Source organism: Balaenoptera borealis, assembly GCF_965194805.1.
Source record: "Balaenoptera borealis genome assembly, chromosome: 3".
Classification (NCBI taxonomy): domain Eukaryota; kingdom Metazoa; phylum Chordata; class Mammalia; order Artiodactyla; family Balaenopteridae; genus Balaenoptera; species Balaenoptera borealis.
Window position 1 is genome coordinate 133056393 of NC_138866.1, and position 16811 is coordinate 133073203.

The 16811-nt window shown below is 40.1% G+C and overlaps 1 protein-coding gene across 1 annotated transcript in view; it reads left to right on the forward strand.

Annotated features, from left to right (window-relative positions):
* Positions 1-16811, forward strand: part of GABRG3 (gamma-aminobutyric acid type A receptor subunit gamma3) — a 572166-nt gene that overhangs the window by 449664 nt on the left and 105691 nt on the right. The window contains exon 4 of the mRNA XM_082385169.1: positions 170-252. Coding sequence (XP_082241295.1) covers positions 170-252 — 83 coding nt within the window. The remainder of the gene's footprint in view (positions 1-169; positions 253-16811) is intronic.

Consider the following 16811-nt stretch of genomic DNA (forward strand, 5'->3'; position numbering starts at 1 on the left):
CCCAAATGGTATACTGAAAGGATGGTCCCCTACTAAGAGTGAGCTCCATGTGGCCACTCCAAGCCCCTCCTCCCCACATGGTAGTAACGTGACAGCCCCTGCCCTTGCTTAGGGCCTTTGTTGGATTGTCGCTGGCTGGCCACAAGAGTGATGCTTGGCTCCCCCACAGGCTCACCATAAATGCAGAATGCCAGCTGCAGCTGCACAACTTCCCCATGGATGAGCACTCCTGCCCGCTGATATTCTCCAGCTGTGAGTACTGACTTGGGGTATAACTGTTGTGTAAATGTCTAGCCTATGCTGATTTCTAGCAAAGAGTCACATGATCGATTATAGCATCACTATACAACCAGAGAAAATGGATAACGGTTTTGGTCTTGGCCACCTGGGTATAGTCACTCCAGACTTTGTTACATATGACCCATGTTATAAAATAGGTAGCTTTGATAAATCCTTGAACAACTTAACCATTTTGTTATAATATTAAAGAACACAGAAATTGATGAACAGTTGACTTACCAAAGACACTTATGCTAATTATTTGGACATATACAGAATTCATTTGCAATAATTTTATGCTTAAGATCATCTTCAAGTCAGGTGATCTGTTTACATAATAAAAAGATAAACTTTTTACTTAAATATATTTATATTTGTCTCATTACACTATAATAGGATGTAATTTTTCATAGTATTTCATTTTCCAATATTTTACATAGGATTGATACTAGAGCTAACAAGTAATCATTTACAAATTCTTAAAGATAATATCTAATGCTAAGTACAAGGCTACAAATAAAAGGAAATATCAAATTTATTTGCTTATAAAGTTTTAAAGTAAAGGTCAATATAGAAATATATCTGTAGAATTTATGATGGTTCATTTAAAATATATTGACCACAACTACTTAAGTATGACTCATAAGAATTCAACTAACTTCATTGACTATCTTTAAAATTGCATATGGATATGACAAATGTGATGAAGTCTCAGGCAGAAGGTTTTGTGGCTTTCTTCACTATACATTAGAGTGAAAAGACAAAAATGAAAAATTGGATAAACACATTTTACAGTTCATTTTAAATTCAAATAAAGACAAGATAGAAAGCAAAATTTCACCTAGGGATAAATTTTTTTGATTATAAAATGGTCAGAAGATCTAAAAAGATATTTTTTCCAAAGAAGACATGCAGATGGCCAACAGGTAGATGGAAAGATGTTAAACATCATTAGTCATCGGGGAAATGCAAATCAAAACAACAATGAGATATCATCTCACACCTGTCAGAATGGCTGTCATCAAAAGACAACAAATATTTATGAGGATGTGGAGAAAAGGAAAACCTTTGGAACTGTTGGTGGGAATGTAAATTGGTGCAGCCATTGTGTAAAAAAATATGGAGATTCCTCAAAAAATTTAAAATAATATTGTCTTATGATCCAGCGATTCTACTTTCGTGTATTTATCCAAAGAAAATGAAAACATTAACTCAAAAAGGTATACGACTAGAAGGAGGGCACCATCTGCATCTCTTGGTCAGTTGTTTTATCCCCTTAAGGCAGGAGGGCAGGCTGAGTAGGAAAGATAGGCTGAGCTCAGCCTCATCATTATCAAGCTCCAGCAGCATCTGATTGGACTTGCAGAAGAACAAACCAGAAAGGTTTATTTTTAGAAGCCACAAATACCTCCTTTCTTCCCGTGTGCAGCATGCAGATTGCAGCCAAATGTATTTCATTCTAAACCCTTCTTGGGTTTAGACCTGAAGAGGGAACCAAGTATTCATGGCTCATCCAAATGCTGCATAACTGGTGTGTGTCAAAATAAACTGAGACAAAATTGCCCATTCCCTCCCTGCTTCCCGGGTGCATTAAAGAGGTGGACCCTCTGCCAGGTGGACTGTCCTGGCAAGTGGGACCTTTGCTTTGGCAGGAAAGAAAACACACAGCTCCTTTAAAGTCCTTTCTCTTTTGGATGAGTTAATCACCAAATAGCAGATGCTGTGAAATGCCAGCAGTGGTCCTGTGTCCTTTGAAGCAAATGCTCAGGTACAAAACTTCCAAAAGGAAGCCCTTCTTCCAAAGGGAGAGCAACTGTTCATTTTATGTATCACTTGACTGGTCTAAGGCAGAGGTCCCCAAACTTTTTGGCACCAGGGCCTGGTTTCGTGGAAGACAATTTTTCCATGGAAGAGGGTGGGGAGAGAGGGTTCAGGCGGTAATGGAAGCGATGGGGAGAGGAAGATGAAGCTTCGCTGGCTGGCTTACCTGCTACTCACCTCTTGCTGTGCGGCCTAGTTCCTAACAGGCCACGGTCCAATACCAGTCCGCGGCCCGGGGGTTGGGGGCCCCTGGTCTAAGGAATGCCTGGATAGCTCGTAAAACATTACTTTTGAATGTTTCTGTGAGGGTGTCTACAGGAGAGATCAGCATTTGAGTCAGTAGCCTGAATAAGGAAGATCGCTCTCACCAAGGTGTGTGGGCGTCATCCAGTCTTTTGAGGGACAAAATACAGGCATACTTCCTTTTATCTTCTCTCACTTTATTGTGCTTCACAGATACTGCATTTTGTTTTACAAATTGAGAGTTATGGCATCCCTTCCCAAACAGCATTGTTTTTTAGTTAAGGTATTTACATTGTTTTTTAGATGTAATGCTACTGCATACTTATCAATAATAGGCTGTAGCATAGAGTAAGCATAACATTTATATGCTCTGGGAAACCAAAAAATTTGTGTGACTTGCTTTGTTTGATGTTTGCTTTATTGTGATGGACTGGAACTGAAGCTGCAATAACTCCAAGGTCTGCCTGTAGAAGAAAAGGTGGAATTTGCTCTTTGATTGAACTGGGATGTGCATCTTCTGCTCTCAGATATCAATGCTCCTTGTTCCCAGGCCTCAGACTTGGACCAGGACTTAAAACCTCAGTCTCTTAATTCTCAGGCCTTTGGACTCAGACTGAATTACACCACCAGCTTTCCTGGGTCTTCAGCTTGCAGATGACAGATTGTAGAACTTCTTGTCTTCCATAATCTGATGAACAAATTTCTGTAATATATGTCCTCTTATATATTTATCTCTATCTATCCCTGCATCAACATTTATCCTCTTGGTTCTGCTTCTTTGGGGAACCCTAATACAGGGAGGGAAGTTCCCACACTTCCAGCCTAAAAAATATGTGGACTCCAAAGTTCCCAAAATATTCCTGTTTTCACTTGAGTTCACCTGCTTTGGATGTAACCAAAGGGAGTTTTTTGGCATGTCCAGGAGACATGGCAAAGTCCAGCAGCCTGGAGCTGAGAGTGAGAATCAAGGCAGTGCCCTGGGAAGCAGGTTCTGGATCAGGGACCATGCCAGACAGACCAGTGCAGGGGGTGAGGGGGATTTTGCCATCTTGTCTCTTTGCCTGCCCCATTCTCCTTTAAGTGCTCGCCCTTCCCCTGCTAGCCAGGTCATCTTCCCACATGTTCCTGGATCTCTGGCCTCTCCAGCTCTTCCTTGTCCCTGCCATCTCACTGCTGTAGACACTCACACCTTGGGGGGGAAGGAGGGTGCCCCTTCCCAACATAATCCCACACGTGTCGTTTTACTCATGCAGCAGACATACAAACCCTGAAGAGTATACAAAAGAAACAATGCAAAGCAAAGACTACCTTAGCTATGAAGAGTCCGTCCCTACGTCTTTCATAGTTCTGTTACATATCTTTGTGCAGTATTTTCATTTTGAAAATTAGTTCATAGGAACAGACTCAGAGGACTCAGAGATATAAACATTTCTGCTCTGGGATGTGTTTTTGAAGGGAAAAGGGAGCAGAATGGCTGGAACACTTTATTGAGAAAGGAAGAGGAAAGCTTTAAAATGCCTAAACAATAGCTTAATTTACTGAAATACTGCCTAGGTTAACAACTCTATTGACTATTTACTGTACAGATCAGGGTTTCTGTTTTTATATGTGGCTTTGCAGAGGAAATTTAATCTTAGTAATAGGGTGGGGATGGGGGGAGACATTTAATGGTCACTTTCATTATTTCGTGAAAAAAATCTTATTTGCCTTTAAAAAGTTTCCCCCACTCAAAGTCTTGATAGTAAACATTATTTAGGGAGTAATAATGAAATCTCTAGCATCTCTGGTGTTTCTGCTGTTTTATATGAGGCATGTATTCACAAAAATAAAATTTAAAAAGCTTTTTGAAAGATGATAAACATGTGAACCATACTGAGTGTCAAGGAAGCTCTGGGCCAGCCTCCAGCCTGCTTGGACTTACAGGCTGGCATGGGGGCATCGGGCTCAGTGTTGAGCACAGAGCTTGATGCTGGAAACTGGGAATCCTCACTTTCCCTCTAACTTGAGTAGGTTCATTTACTACGCTCCGGGCACTGCTCTGAGCAACTACAATCATCAGCTCATTTGATACATATAATGACCCTGGGAGGCCCTTTTTTTCTCAATGCCTTCCACAGTCAAGTAAACCCAGCATGGGGCAGTGAAGTCATCTGCCCGCATCCCCTTGGAGAGCAAGGGCAATTGGGTTTGAATGAATTAGAATGGCTATTGAGTCTGCGCTATCACTATTACTTTTATTGCTATTGCAAGAGGGCAGATGGAGCAAAATGAGATAGACCTCAAGGTATGAGACGAATTTTGCTCTATCCCCAGTAAAAATTTAGGGTGAGAAAACCAACAGAGCAAGCACACTTATACTCTTTCTTTTAACATCTTTATTGGAGTATAACTGCTTTACAATGTTGTGTTAGTTTCTGCTGTACAACAAAGTGAATCAGCTATACGTATACATATATCTCATATTCCATCCCTCTTGCGTCTCCCTCCCACACTCCCTATCCACCCTTTTAGGTAGTCACAAAGCATGAAGCTGATCTCCCTGTGCTATGCAGCTGCTTTCCACTAGCTATCTATTTTACATTTGGTAGAGTATATATGTCAATGCCACACTATCACTTCATCCCAGCTTACCCTTTCCCCTCTCCGTGTCCTCAACACCATTCTCTACGTCTGCGTCTTATGCCTGTCCTGCCCCTATGTTCTTCAGAACCATTATTTTTTAGATTCCATATATATGGGTTAGCAAATGGTATTTGTTTTTCTCTTTCTGACTTACTTCACTCTGTATGACAGACTCTAGGTCCATCCACCTCACTACAAATAACTCCATTTCTTTTAATTTTATGGCTGAGTCATATTCCATTGTATATATGTTGCACATCTTAACTCATTCTTCTGTCAATGAACACTTAGGTTGGTTCCATGTCCTGGCTATTGTAAATAGTGCTGCAATGAACATTGTGGTACATGACTCTTTCTGAACTATGGTTTTCTCAGGGTATAGGCCCAGTAATGGCATTGCTGGTCATATGGTAGTTCTAGTCATAGTTTTTTAAAGAACCTCCATACTGTTCTCCATAGTGCTTGTATCAATTTACATTCCTACCAAAAGTGCAACAGAATAACCTTTTCTCCACACCCTCTCCAGCATTTGTTTGTAGTTTCTTGATGATGGCCATTCTGCCTGGTATGAGGAGATACCTCACTGTAGTTTCTATTTGTATTTCTCTAATGATTAGTGATGTTGAGAATCCTTTCATGTGTTTGTTGGCAATCTGTATATCTTCCTTGGAGAAATGTCTGTTTCGGTTTTCTGCCTATTCTTGGACGGGTTTCTTGTTTTTTATATTGAGCTGCTTGTAAATTTTGGAGATAAATCCTTTGTCAGTTTCTTCATTTGCAAATATTTTTTCCTATTCTGGGGGTTGTCTTTTCATCTTGTTTATTGTTTCCTTTGCTGTACAAAAGCTTTTAAGTGTCATTAGGTCCCATTTGTTATATTTGTTTTTATTTCCATTTCTCTAGGAGGTGGGTCAAAAAAGACCTTTCTGTGATTTATGTCATAGAGTGTTCTGCTTATGTTTTCCTCTAACAGTTTTATAGTGTCTGGCCTTACATTTAGGTCTTTAATCAATTTTGAGTTTATTTTTCTGTATGGTGCTAGGGAGTGTTTTAATTTCATTCTTTTACATGTAGTGGCCTAGTTTTAGCAGCACAACTTATTGAAGAGGCTTTTTCTCCATTGTATATTCTTGTCTCCTTTATCAAATATAAGGTCACCATATGTGCATGGGTTTATCTCTGGGCTTTCTATACTGTTCCATTGATCTATATTTCTGTTTTTTGTGTGTTTTTCTTTCTCAAGATTGCTTTGGGAGTTAGTGTTAATGACACTGGGTGGTTACTCAAAACCTGGGCGACGTTCTGGCTAAATCCTCCTTTCTTCGTTTCATTAATATGATTATAGCCTTTTCATTATTTTTTTATATACTCATTACTTCGATCATTTGCACAAAGCCTTTTCAGCAGAGGAGACTGACTTGAAGAATCATGGCTAGGTCTTAAGAGTAACAATTTTTTAATAAAGAAAACTTCAAGATGGTGGAGGACTCAGACGTGGAAATCACCTTCCTCACCACAATTACATCAGAAATACATCTACATATGGAACAACTCCTACAGAACACTACTGAATGCTGGCAAAGACCTCAGACTTCCCAAAAGATATTTTTTTATTTCCTCTTTCTCTTCTTGTGAGTGTATAAGGGTATGCTTCTTTGTGTGATTTTGTCTCTATAGCTTTGCTTTTGCCATTTGTCCTAGGGTTCTGTCTGTCCGTTCTTTTCGTTTAGTTTTGTGTTTTTTAGTATATATTTTAGTGCATGTTATCATAGGTGGATTGGTTTTTTGGTTTGGTTGTTCCTTTTTTTTTTTTAAGAAATTCACGTTCTTTTATTTATTTATTTATGGCTGTGTTGAGTCTTCGTTTCTGCGTGAGGGCTTTCTCTAGTTGCGGCAAGTGGGGACCACTCTTCATCGCGGTGCGCGGGCCTCTCACCATCGCGGCCTCTCTTGTTGCGGAGCACAGGCTCCAGACGCGCAGGCTCAGTAATTGTGGCTCACGGGCCCAGTTGCTCCGTGGCATGTGGGATCTTCCCAGACCAGGGCTCGAACCCTTGTCCCCTGCATTGGCAGGCAGATTCTCAACCACTGCGCCACCAGGGAAGCCCTGCTCTCTTCTTTCTTTAACTTTTTTATTATTTAAAAATTTTTTTCTTAATAATTATTTTAAAATTTTATTTTAATAAATTAAATTTATAATATTTTCTTTCTCTAAGTTTGCGTTGTGTGGCTGACAGTCTTAGTACTCTGGCCATGTTTCAGGCATGTACCTCTAAGGTAGGAGAGCTGAGTTCAGGACAGTGGTCCACCAGAGACTTCCTGGCTCAAAATAATATCAAACAGTGAAAGCTCACCCATAGATCTCAATCTCAATGCTAAGACCAAACTCCACTCAAAGACCTGCAAGTTACAGTGCTGGACACCCTATGCCAAAAAACTGGCAGAACAGGAACACAACCCAACCCATTAGCAGAGAGGCTGCATAAAATCATAATAAGGTCACAGACACCCCCAAAAAGAACCACTGACACAGTTCTGCCAGAAAGCCATGATCCAACCTCATCCACCAGAACTAAGCACCAGTTCCCTCCAACAGAGAGCCTACACAACTCACTAAACCAAGCTTACACACTAAGGGCAGACACAAAAAACAACGAGAACTACGAACCTGCAGCATGTGAAAAGGACACCGCAAAAACAGTAAGCTGAGCAAAATAAGACAGAGAAACACAGAGCAAATGAAGGAGCAAGGTAAAAACCCGCCAGAACAAACAAATGAAAAGATAATAGGCAGTCTACCTGAAACAGAATTCAGAGTACTGATAGTAAAGATGATCCAAATCTTCTAAATAGAATGGAGAAAATACAAGAAACGTTTAACAAGGACGAGGAAGAACTAAAGAGCAAACAATGATGAACAACAAAATAAATGAAATTAAATATGCTCTAGAAAGACTCAATAGCAGAATAACAGGCAGAAGAATGGATAAGTGACCTGGCAGATAAAATAGTGGAAATAACCGAGCAGAATAAAGAAAAAGAAAATGAAAAGAATGGAAGAGAGTCTCAGACTTCTGGGAAACTATAAAACTCGAGGAAACTATAAAACTCTTGAGGAAAACATATGCAGAACACTCTATGACATAAATCACAGCAAGATCCTTTTTGACCCACCTCCTAGAGAAATGGAAATAAAAACAAAAATAAACAAATGGGACCTAACGAAAGTTAAAAGCTTTTGTACAACAAAGGAAACAATAAACAGGACGAAAAGACAACCCTCAGAATGGGAGAAAATATTTGCAAAGGAAGCAACTGACAAAGGATTAATCTCCAAAATTTACAAGCAGCTCATGCAGCTCAATATCAAAGAAACAAACAACCCTATCCAAAAATGGGCAGAAGACCTAAACAGACATTTCTCCAAGGAAGATATACATATTGCCAACAAACACGTGAAAGGATTCTGAACATCACTAATCATTAGAGAAAATCATATCAAAAGAAAAAGTGGTATCACCTCACACTAGTCCGAATGGCCATATCATCAAAAACTCTACAAACAATAAATGCTTGATAGGGTGTGGAGAAAAGTGAACCGTGTTCCACTGTTGGTGGGAATGTCAGTTGATACAGCCACTATGGAGAACAGTATGGAGGTTTCTTCAAACTAAATATAAAACTACCATACAACCCAGCAATCCCACTACTGGGCGTATACCCTGAGAAAACCATAATTCAAAAAGAGTCATGTTTCACGATATTCATTGCAGCTCTATTTACAAAGCCAGGAGATGTAGGCAATCTAAGTTTTCATCGATGGATGAATGAATACAGAAGATGTGGCACATATATGCTTTGGAATATTATTCAGCCATTAAAAGAAATGAAATTACTTGTAGTGAGGTGGGTGGACCTAGAGTCTGTCAAACAGTGAAATAAGTCAGAAAGAGAAAAACAAATACCGTACGCTAACACATATATATGGAATAAAAAAAATGTTCTGAAGAACCTAGGGCCACGACAAGAATAAATATGTACATGTAGAGAATGGACTTGAGGACACGGGGAGGGGAAAGTAAGTTGGGACGACTTGAGAGAGGGGAATGGACATATATACACTACCAAATGTAAAATAGATAGTGGAAAGTACTCACATAGAACCGGGAGATCAGCTCAGTGCTCTGTGAGCCCTTAGAGGGTTGGGATAGCTAGGGTGGGAGAGAGACATAAAAGGGAGGAGATAATGAGATATATGTACATGTACAGCTGATTCACTTTGTTATAAAGAAGAAACTAACACACCATTGTAAAGCAATTATAGGCCAAGAAAGATGTTTAAAAATAAAAAGGAAAAGATTGCTTTGGCTATTGGGGCTCTTTTGTGTTTCCTTACAATTGGCTATTGGGGTTCTTTTCTGTTTCCATACAAATTGTGAAATTATTTTAGTTCTGTGAAAAATGCCATTGGTAGTTTCATAGGGATTACATTGAATCTGCAGATTGCTTTGGGTAGTAGAGTCATTTTCACAAAGTTGATTCTTCCAATCCAAGAACACAGTATATCTCTCCATCTATTTGTATCCTCTTTAATTTCTTTCTTCAGTGTCATAGTTTTCCGCATACAGGTCTCTTGTCTCCTTAGGTAGGTTTATTCCTAGGTATTTTATTCTTTCTGTTGCAATGGTAAATGGGAGTGTTTCCTTAATTTCTCGTCCAGATTTTTCATCATTAGTGTGTGGGAAACGAGATTTCTGTGCATTAATTTTGTATCCTGCAAATTTACCAAATTCATTTATTATCTGTAGTAGTTTTCTGGTAGCATCTTTATGTTTCTCTATGTATAGTATCATGTCATCTGCAAACAGTGACAGCTTTACTTCTTTTCAGATTTGGATTCCTTTTGTTTCTTTTTCTTCTCTGATTGCTGTGGCTAAAACTTCCAAAACTATGTTGAATAATAGTGGTGAGAGTGGGCAACCTTGTCTTGTTCCTGATCTTAGAGGAGATTGTTTCAGTTTTTCACCATTGAGGACGATATTGGCTCTGGGTTTGTCATATATGGCCTTTATTATGTTGAAGTAAGTTCTCTCTATGCCAACTTTCTGGAGGGTTTTCATCATAAATGGGTGTTGAATTTTTTCGAAAGCCTTTTCGCATCTATTGAGATGATCATATGGTTTTTCTCCCTCAATTTGTTAATATGGTTTATCACGTTGATTGATTTGCGTATATTGGAGAATCCTGGCATTCCTGGGATTAACCCCACTTGGTCATGGTGTATGATATTTTTAATGTTCTGTTAGATTCTGTTCACTAGAATTTTTTTGAGGATTTTGGCATCTATGTTCATCAGAGATATTGGCCTATGGTTTTCTTTTTTTCTGGCATCTATGTCTGCTTTGGTATCTGGTTTATTGTTCCCCCCTAGAACTAGTTTGGGAGTGTTCTTCACTCTGCTATATTTTGAAAGAGTTTGAGAATGATAGGTGTTAACTCGTCTCTAAAAGTTTGATAGAATTCACCTGTGAATCCATCTTATCCTGGACTTTGTTTGTTGGAAGATTTTTTAATCACAGTTTAAATTTCAGTGGTTGTGATTGGTCTGTTTATATTTTCTATTTCTTCCTGGTTCAGTCTCGCAAGGTTGTGCTTTTCTAAGAATATTCCCATTTCTTCCAGGTTGTCTATTTTATTGGCATATAGTTGCTTGTAGTAATGTCTCATGATCCTTTGTATTTCTGCAGTGTCAGTTGTTACCTCTCCTTTTTCATTTCTAATTCTGTTGATTTGAGTCTTCTCCCTTTTTCTCTTATTTGTCTGGCTGTTTTATCAATTTTGTTTCTCTTCTCAAAGAACCAGCTTTTAGTTTTATTGATATTTCCTTCATTTCTTTTTCATTTATTTCTGATCTTTATGATTTCTTTCCTTCTGCTAACTTTAGGGGGGTTTTGTTCTTCTTTGTCTAATTGTTTAAGTGTAAGGTTAGGTTGTTTATTTGAGGTTTTTCTTGTTTCTTGAGGTAGGAATGTATTGCTATACACTTCTCTCTTAGGACTGCTTTTGCTGCATCCCATAGGTTTTGGGACATCGTGTTTTCATTGTCATTCGTTTCTTGGTATTTTTTGATTTCCTCTTTGATTTCTTCAGTGATCTCTTGGTCATTTAGTAGTGTGTTGTTTACCCTCCATGTGTTTGTATTTTATACATTTTTTTCCTGTAATTAATATGTAGTCTCATAGCATTGTGGTCAGAAAAGATACTTGATACAATTTCAATTTTCTTAAATTTAACAAAGCCCGATTTGTTACCCAAGATATGATCAAACCTGGTGAATGTTCCATGAGAAGAAAGTTTATTCTGTTGTTTTTGGATGGGATGTCTTATAAATATCATTTAAGTCCCTCTTGTTTAATGTATCATTTAAAGCTTGTATTTCCTTATTTATTTTCATTTTGGATATCTGTCCTTTGGTGAAAGTGGGGTGTTAAATTCTCCTACTATGATTGTGATACCATTGATTTCCCCTTTTATGGCTGTTAGTATTTGCCTTATGTATTGAGGTGCTCCTATGTTGGGTGCATAAATATTTACAATTGTTATTTCTTCTTCTTGGATTTATCCCTTGATCATTATACAGTGTCCTTCTTTGTCTCTTGTAATAGTCTTTATTTTAAAGTCTATTTTGTCTGATATGAGAATTGCTACTCCAGCTTTCTTTTGATTTCCATTTGCATGGAATATCTTTTTCCATCCCCTCACTTTCAGTCTCTATGTGTCCCTAGGTCTGAAGTGCATCTGTTGTAGACAGCGTATATACAGGTTTTTTTTTGTATCCTCTTAGCCAGTCTATGTTTTTTGGTTTGAGCAGTTGATCCATTTACATTTAAGGTAATTATCGATATGTATGTTCCTATTACCATTTTCTTAATTATTTTGATTTTTTTGTAGGTCTTTTCCTTCTCTTTTGTTTCCTGCCTAGAGAAGTCCCTTTAGCATTTGTTGTAAAGCTGGTTTGGTTTTGCTGAATTCTCTTACCTTTTTCTTGTCTGTAAACCTTTTAACTTCTCTGTGAATCTAAGTGAAATCCTTGCTGGGTAAAGTAATTTTGGCTGTAGCTTCTGTAGTTTCTTTCTCCTTTGATTTATCCTGTACGGGACCTCTGCCTTTCATGGACTTGACTATTTCCTTTCCCGTGTTAGGGAAATTTTCAACTAAAATCTCTTCAAATATTTTCTCAGACCCTTTCTTTTTCTCTTCTTCTGGGACCCCTATAATTAGAATGTTGGTGCGTTTAATCTTGTCCCTAGATGTCTCTGAGACTGTCCTCCTTTTTTTTTTCTTTATTCTGCTCTGTGGTAGTTAGTTCCACTATTTTATCTTCCAGGTCACTTATCTAGTTCTTCTGCCTCTGTTCTTCTGCTATTGATTCCTTCTCGAGAATTTTAAATTTCATTTATTTTGTTGTTCCTCATTCTTTTTTTGCTCTTTAGTTCTTCTAGGTCCTTTTTTTCTTGTCTTCTTTTTTTCCATTCTATTTCCAAGATTTGGGATCATGTTTACTATCATTACTCTGAATTCTTTTTCAGGTAGACTGCCTATTTCCTCTTCATTTGTAAGGTCTGGTGGGTTTTTACTTTACTCCTTCATCTACTGCATATTTCTCTGTCTTCAATTTGCTTAACTTGCTGTGTTTGGTGTCTCCTTTTCACAGTCTGCTGGTTCGTAGTTCCCGTTGTTTTTGGTGTCTGCTCCCACTGGATAAGGTTGCCTCTGTGCATTATGTAGGCTCCCTGGTGGAGGGACTGCTGCCAGTGTTCTAGTCAATGAGGCTGGATCATGTCTTTCTGGGGGACAGGACCACGTCCAGTGGTGCGTTTTGGGGTATCTGTGACCTTATTATGATTTTAGGTAGCCTCTCTGCTAATGAGCATTGTTGTGTTCCTGTCTTGCTAGTTGTTTGGCATAGGGTGTCAAGCACTAGAGTTTACTGGTCGTTGATTAGAGCTGGGTCTTTGCATTGAGACATAGTTCTCTGGTAGATCTTTCGCTGATTGATATTACTTGTGTCCAGGAGTCCTCTGATGGTCCAATGCCTTGAACTCAGCTCTCCCACCCCAGACGCTCAGACCTGACACCAGGCTGGAGCACCAAGACCCTGTCAGCCACACGGCTCAGAGAAAAGGAGAAAAAAAAAGTAACAAAATAAAGTAAAATACAAAGTTATTAAAATAAAAAGTAAAAATATTATTAAAATAGAAATATTGAAAATGTAATAAAAAAATAGAAGAGAGCAACCAAACCAATAAACAAATCCACCAATGACAACTGGCGCTAAAAACTATACTAAGACACACATGAAAATCAGAAACTAGTCAGATACAGCAAACCCTAAGTCTACAGTTGCTCCAAAAACCACCACCTCAATTTTGGGATGATTCATTGTCTATTCAAGTATTCCACAGATGCACGGTACATGGTACAGTTCATTGTGGAGATTTAATCCAGTTCTCCTGAGGCCACATGGAGAAATTTCCCTTTCTCGTCTTTGTGCGCACAGATCCTGGGGTTCAGCTTTGGATTTGGCTCTGCCTGTGCGTGTAGGTTGCCCTCTGGCATCTGCTCTTCACCCAGACAAGAGGGGGTTAAAGGAGTTGCTGATTGTGGACTCTGGCTCACTCAGGCTGGTGGGAGGGAGGAGTACAGAATGCAGGGTGAACATTGCAGGCAGAGACCAGCCTGATATTGCTACAGCCTGAGGCGTGCCATGTGTTTTTCTGGGGACGATGTCCCTGGATCAGGGACCCTGGCAGTGGCAGGCGGAACAGGCTCCCAGGACGGGAGGTGTGGATAGTGACCTGTGCTTGCACACAGGCTTCTTGATCGCTGCAGCAGCAGCCTTAGCATTTCATGCCCGTCTCTGGTATCTGCAATGACAGCTGCAGCTCATGCCAGTCTCTGGTACTCGTTTAGGCATTGCTCTGAATCTCCTCTCCTTACACACCCTGAAACAATGGTCTCTTGCCTCTTAGGCAGTTCCAGACTATTTTCCGGACTCCCTCCTCGCTAGCTGTGGCACACTAGCCCCCTTCAGGCTGTGCTCACGTAGCCAACCCCAGTCCTCTCCCTGGGATCTGAGCTCCGAAGCCCATGCCTCGGCTCCCAGCGCCCACCCACCCAGGCGGGTGAGCAGACAATTCTCTCAGGCTGGTGAGTGCTGGTTGGCACTGATACTCTGTGTGGGAATCTCTCCGCTTTGTCTTCTCCACCCCTGTTGCTGCATTTCCATCACTCCAAAGATTCCCCCACCACCCACCCCTCTCTCCTCTAGTGAAGTGGCTTCCTAGTGTGTGGAAACTTTTCCTCCTTCATAGCTCCCTCCCAGAGGTGCAGTTCCCGTCCCTATTCTTTTGTCTCTGTGTTTACTTTTTTCTTTTGCCCTACCCAGGTACGTGGGGAGTTTCTTGCCTTTTGGGAAGTCTGTGTCTTCTGCCAGCGTTCAGTAGGTGTTCTGTAGGAGTTGTTCCACGTGTAGATGTATTTTTGATGTATTTATGGGGAGGAAGTCTTACTCCTCTGCCACGTGCTCCCCCACGTTTATGCGCTTTATCTTTGACACCCGTGCCAGCTGTAACTGTACTTGAGCTAGAGAAATTATTAGGAAAATGTCTGTGCTATTACAGTGATGCTGGAATATCCGAGAAAGTTGGTTGATTTTCAGGGTTTTAAAAGGCAATGCTCCTTTTTCCCAACATAATAGCAAATCTTTGTGTCAGCGTATGTTGACCCTGCCCCCACATAGTTATAGCAGTCCCAAGGACACATCTGGTATTCTCTCTGGCTGATGCACGAAGGGTGGCCAGAGAACAGTGACATCTCTCTTTTATGATTGTGTTTCCTGTCAATGTGCAATGTAGCACATTCTGCCCTCCATTCCCACCTGCCCCTTTCACAGATGAGAAAACTGAGTCTTAGAGAAAGATTGCAGTGTAAGTTCACACAACTGGTGCACTTTTGCTTCTCCAAAAGTCCAGGGTCTTCTCTACCACACCAGGCTTTATCTGGGCTGTTATTAGCTAAAGAGACCCAATGTCAAAGCAAATGAACCCCTGTACGGCATTCTAGAAATATTTTTTCTATATCACTTCCATCTGTATTCTGACCACTGCCTCCTCGATCAATGATTGAAAAACATGTACCTGCATGCAAGACATGACAGAGCTAATGCTTCCCTCCCCCAAAAAGAATATGGAAATTACAATTCTCGGGGGATTCCTAAGGGAAGCATCCATCTTTCAGGGGAGAAAACCTGGCACATTCTTTATCAAAGCATTGTGGACATGTTCAGAGCCAGCTTAGTATATAATGCTAGGAATTCTTGGAGCATCTCTCCCCAGTGCTTTGCCCTTTCCACTAAGTGAACCAAGCAAGAGAGGGGAGACTGCCTCCTGGATCCTGATTCAGAGGCTTCTGCCTGAATCAGGTAAGCCCTGGACATAGAACAACTCTCCTGACTCATCTGCTTCTGGCCTGTCATCTGGGCTCTTAGGAAGCTTCACGTTTTTCCCCACTCTATTCAGGGTTAGAGCACATCTCAGCAAGAGTGTGGGAACCATTCCAGGACTATTTGAGCAATGTCCATGTGGGTGCACTCAACAAGCAACCACCGAATAGATAAACCACAAATAATTGTCTGTGAACATAGAATTTCTACCAAAAGTATTTTGAAGACCCTGCTTGTCTACTGTAAAAGTTGTCTCTTTTCCCCTTTGAGCTCCCCTGTCCCTCTCAGCTGCCCAACAGCAGTATTGCTTGGTGTAACTGGCTTATCTGATATGAAAAAGGAGGGAGAAATGGGGTCTGAGAGCTTAGCTTTTCCAATATTTATGAGAAGATGCCTGTGCTTCATCCCACTTGTCTACCGATGTACCTGTTTATTAGGAAAATCATTGTCTTCAGTGATGAAACCAGAAGTGTCTGGGATATGTGCTTTATTGTGGCTTTAACAGCAGGAAAAGATGAAAGAAATCTGTAAACCAAATAATTTCTCCTGCTGAACCAGGGAAGCCATAATGTAACTGGAGAGAAAGTCTATCAATGCATTTTGGTTATAAGGTGTTCTTTCCATACACTTCGTCAATATTTTCAAAAAAGTTCGGTTTTGTTGATTTTTGTAGTTTAGGGAGCATGTCTTCTATGAGCTATTCACACCTGTTCACATTAGGTGCTTAATAGATCTTTATTCTGTGTAGGTGACTGCCCAAGACAAACCATGTGTGTTAATAGCTCAGGATGATGCAGCCCATGTAATTCCTCATTTGGGGGATGCCATTTGACTAAGTAGGTGATTAGTTCATTAATGAGAACATATGCTGTTCCTAGTCAAAAACTTTGTCCATCAACAAAGTCACACCATCAAAGAAAAAGAGGCATGGGAAATCTCTATAATTTCTGCTCAATTTTGCTGTGAACCTAAAACTGTTCCAAAAAATAACGTCTGTATATAAACAACCAAGGGCCGAGGGAGAGTCTCCAACGAAGAAGCAAAGTGGAAGCAGTGCCTCTTCCCAAGATTTACAACAGGAGCTTGTTGGAGCAGGTGTGTGGCACCTCATCAGAAGGCGGAGAAAGAGGGAGGGAGGGAAGGAGGAAGGAAGGAAGGAAGGAAGGAAGGAAGGAAGGAAGGAAAGTTCTGGTACATTCTTAATTGATTTTCATTATCTGGGAACAGAGCCAAAACAATCCAGTTATTCTTTGTGGAAACATGAAAGAGCGACTTGGGTAATGTTAAAATGTGCCAGGTGACTTTCATTCTTTACTTTTAGATACATTTCCTCTCCTTGGAT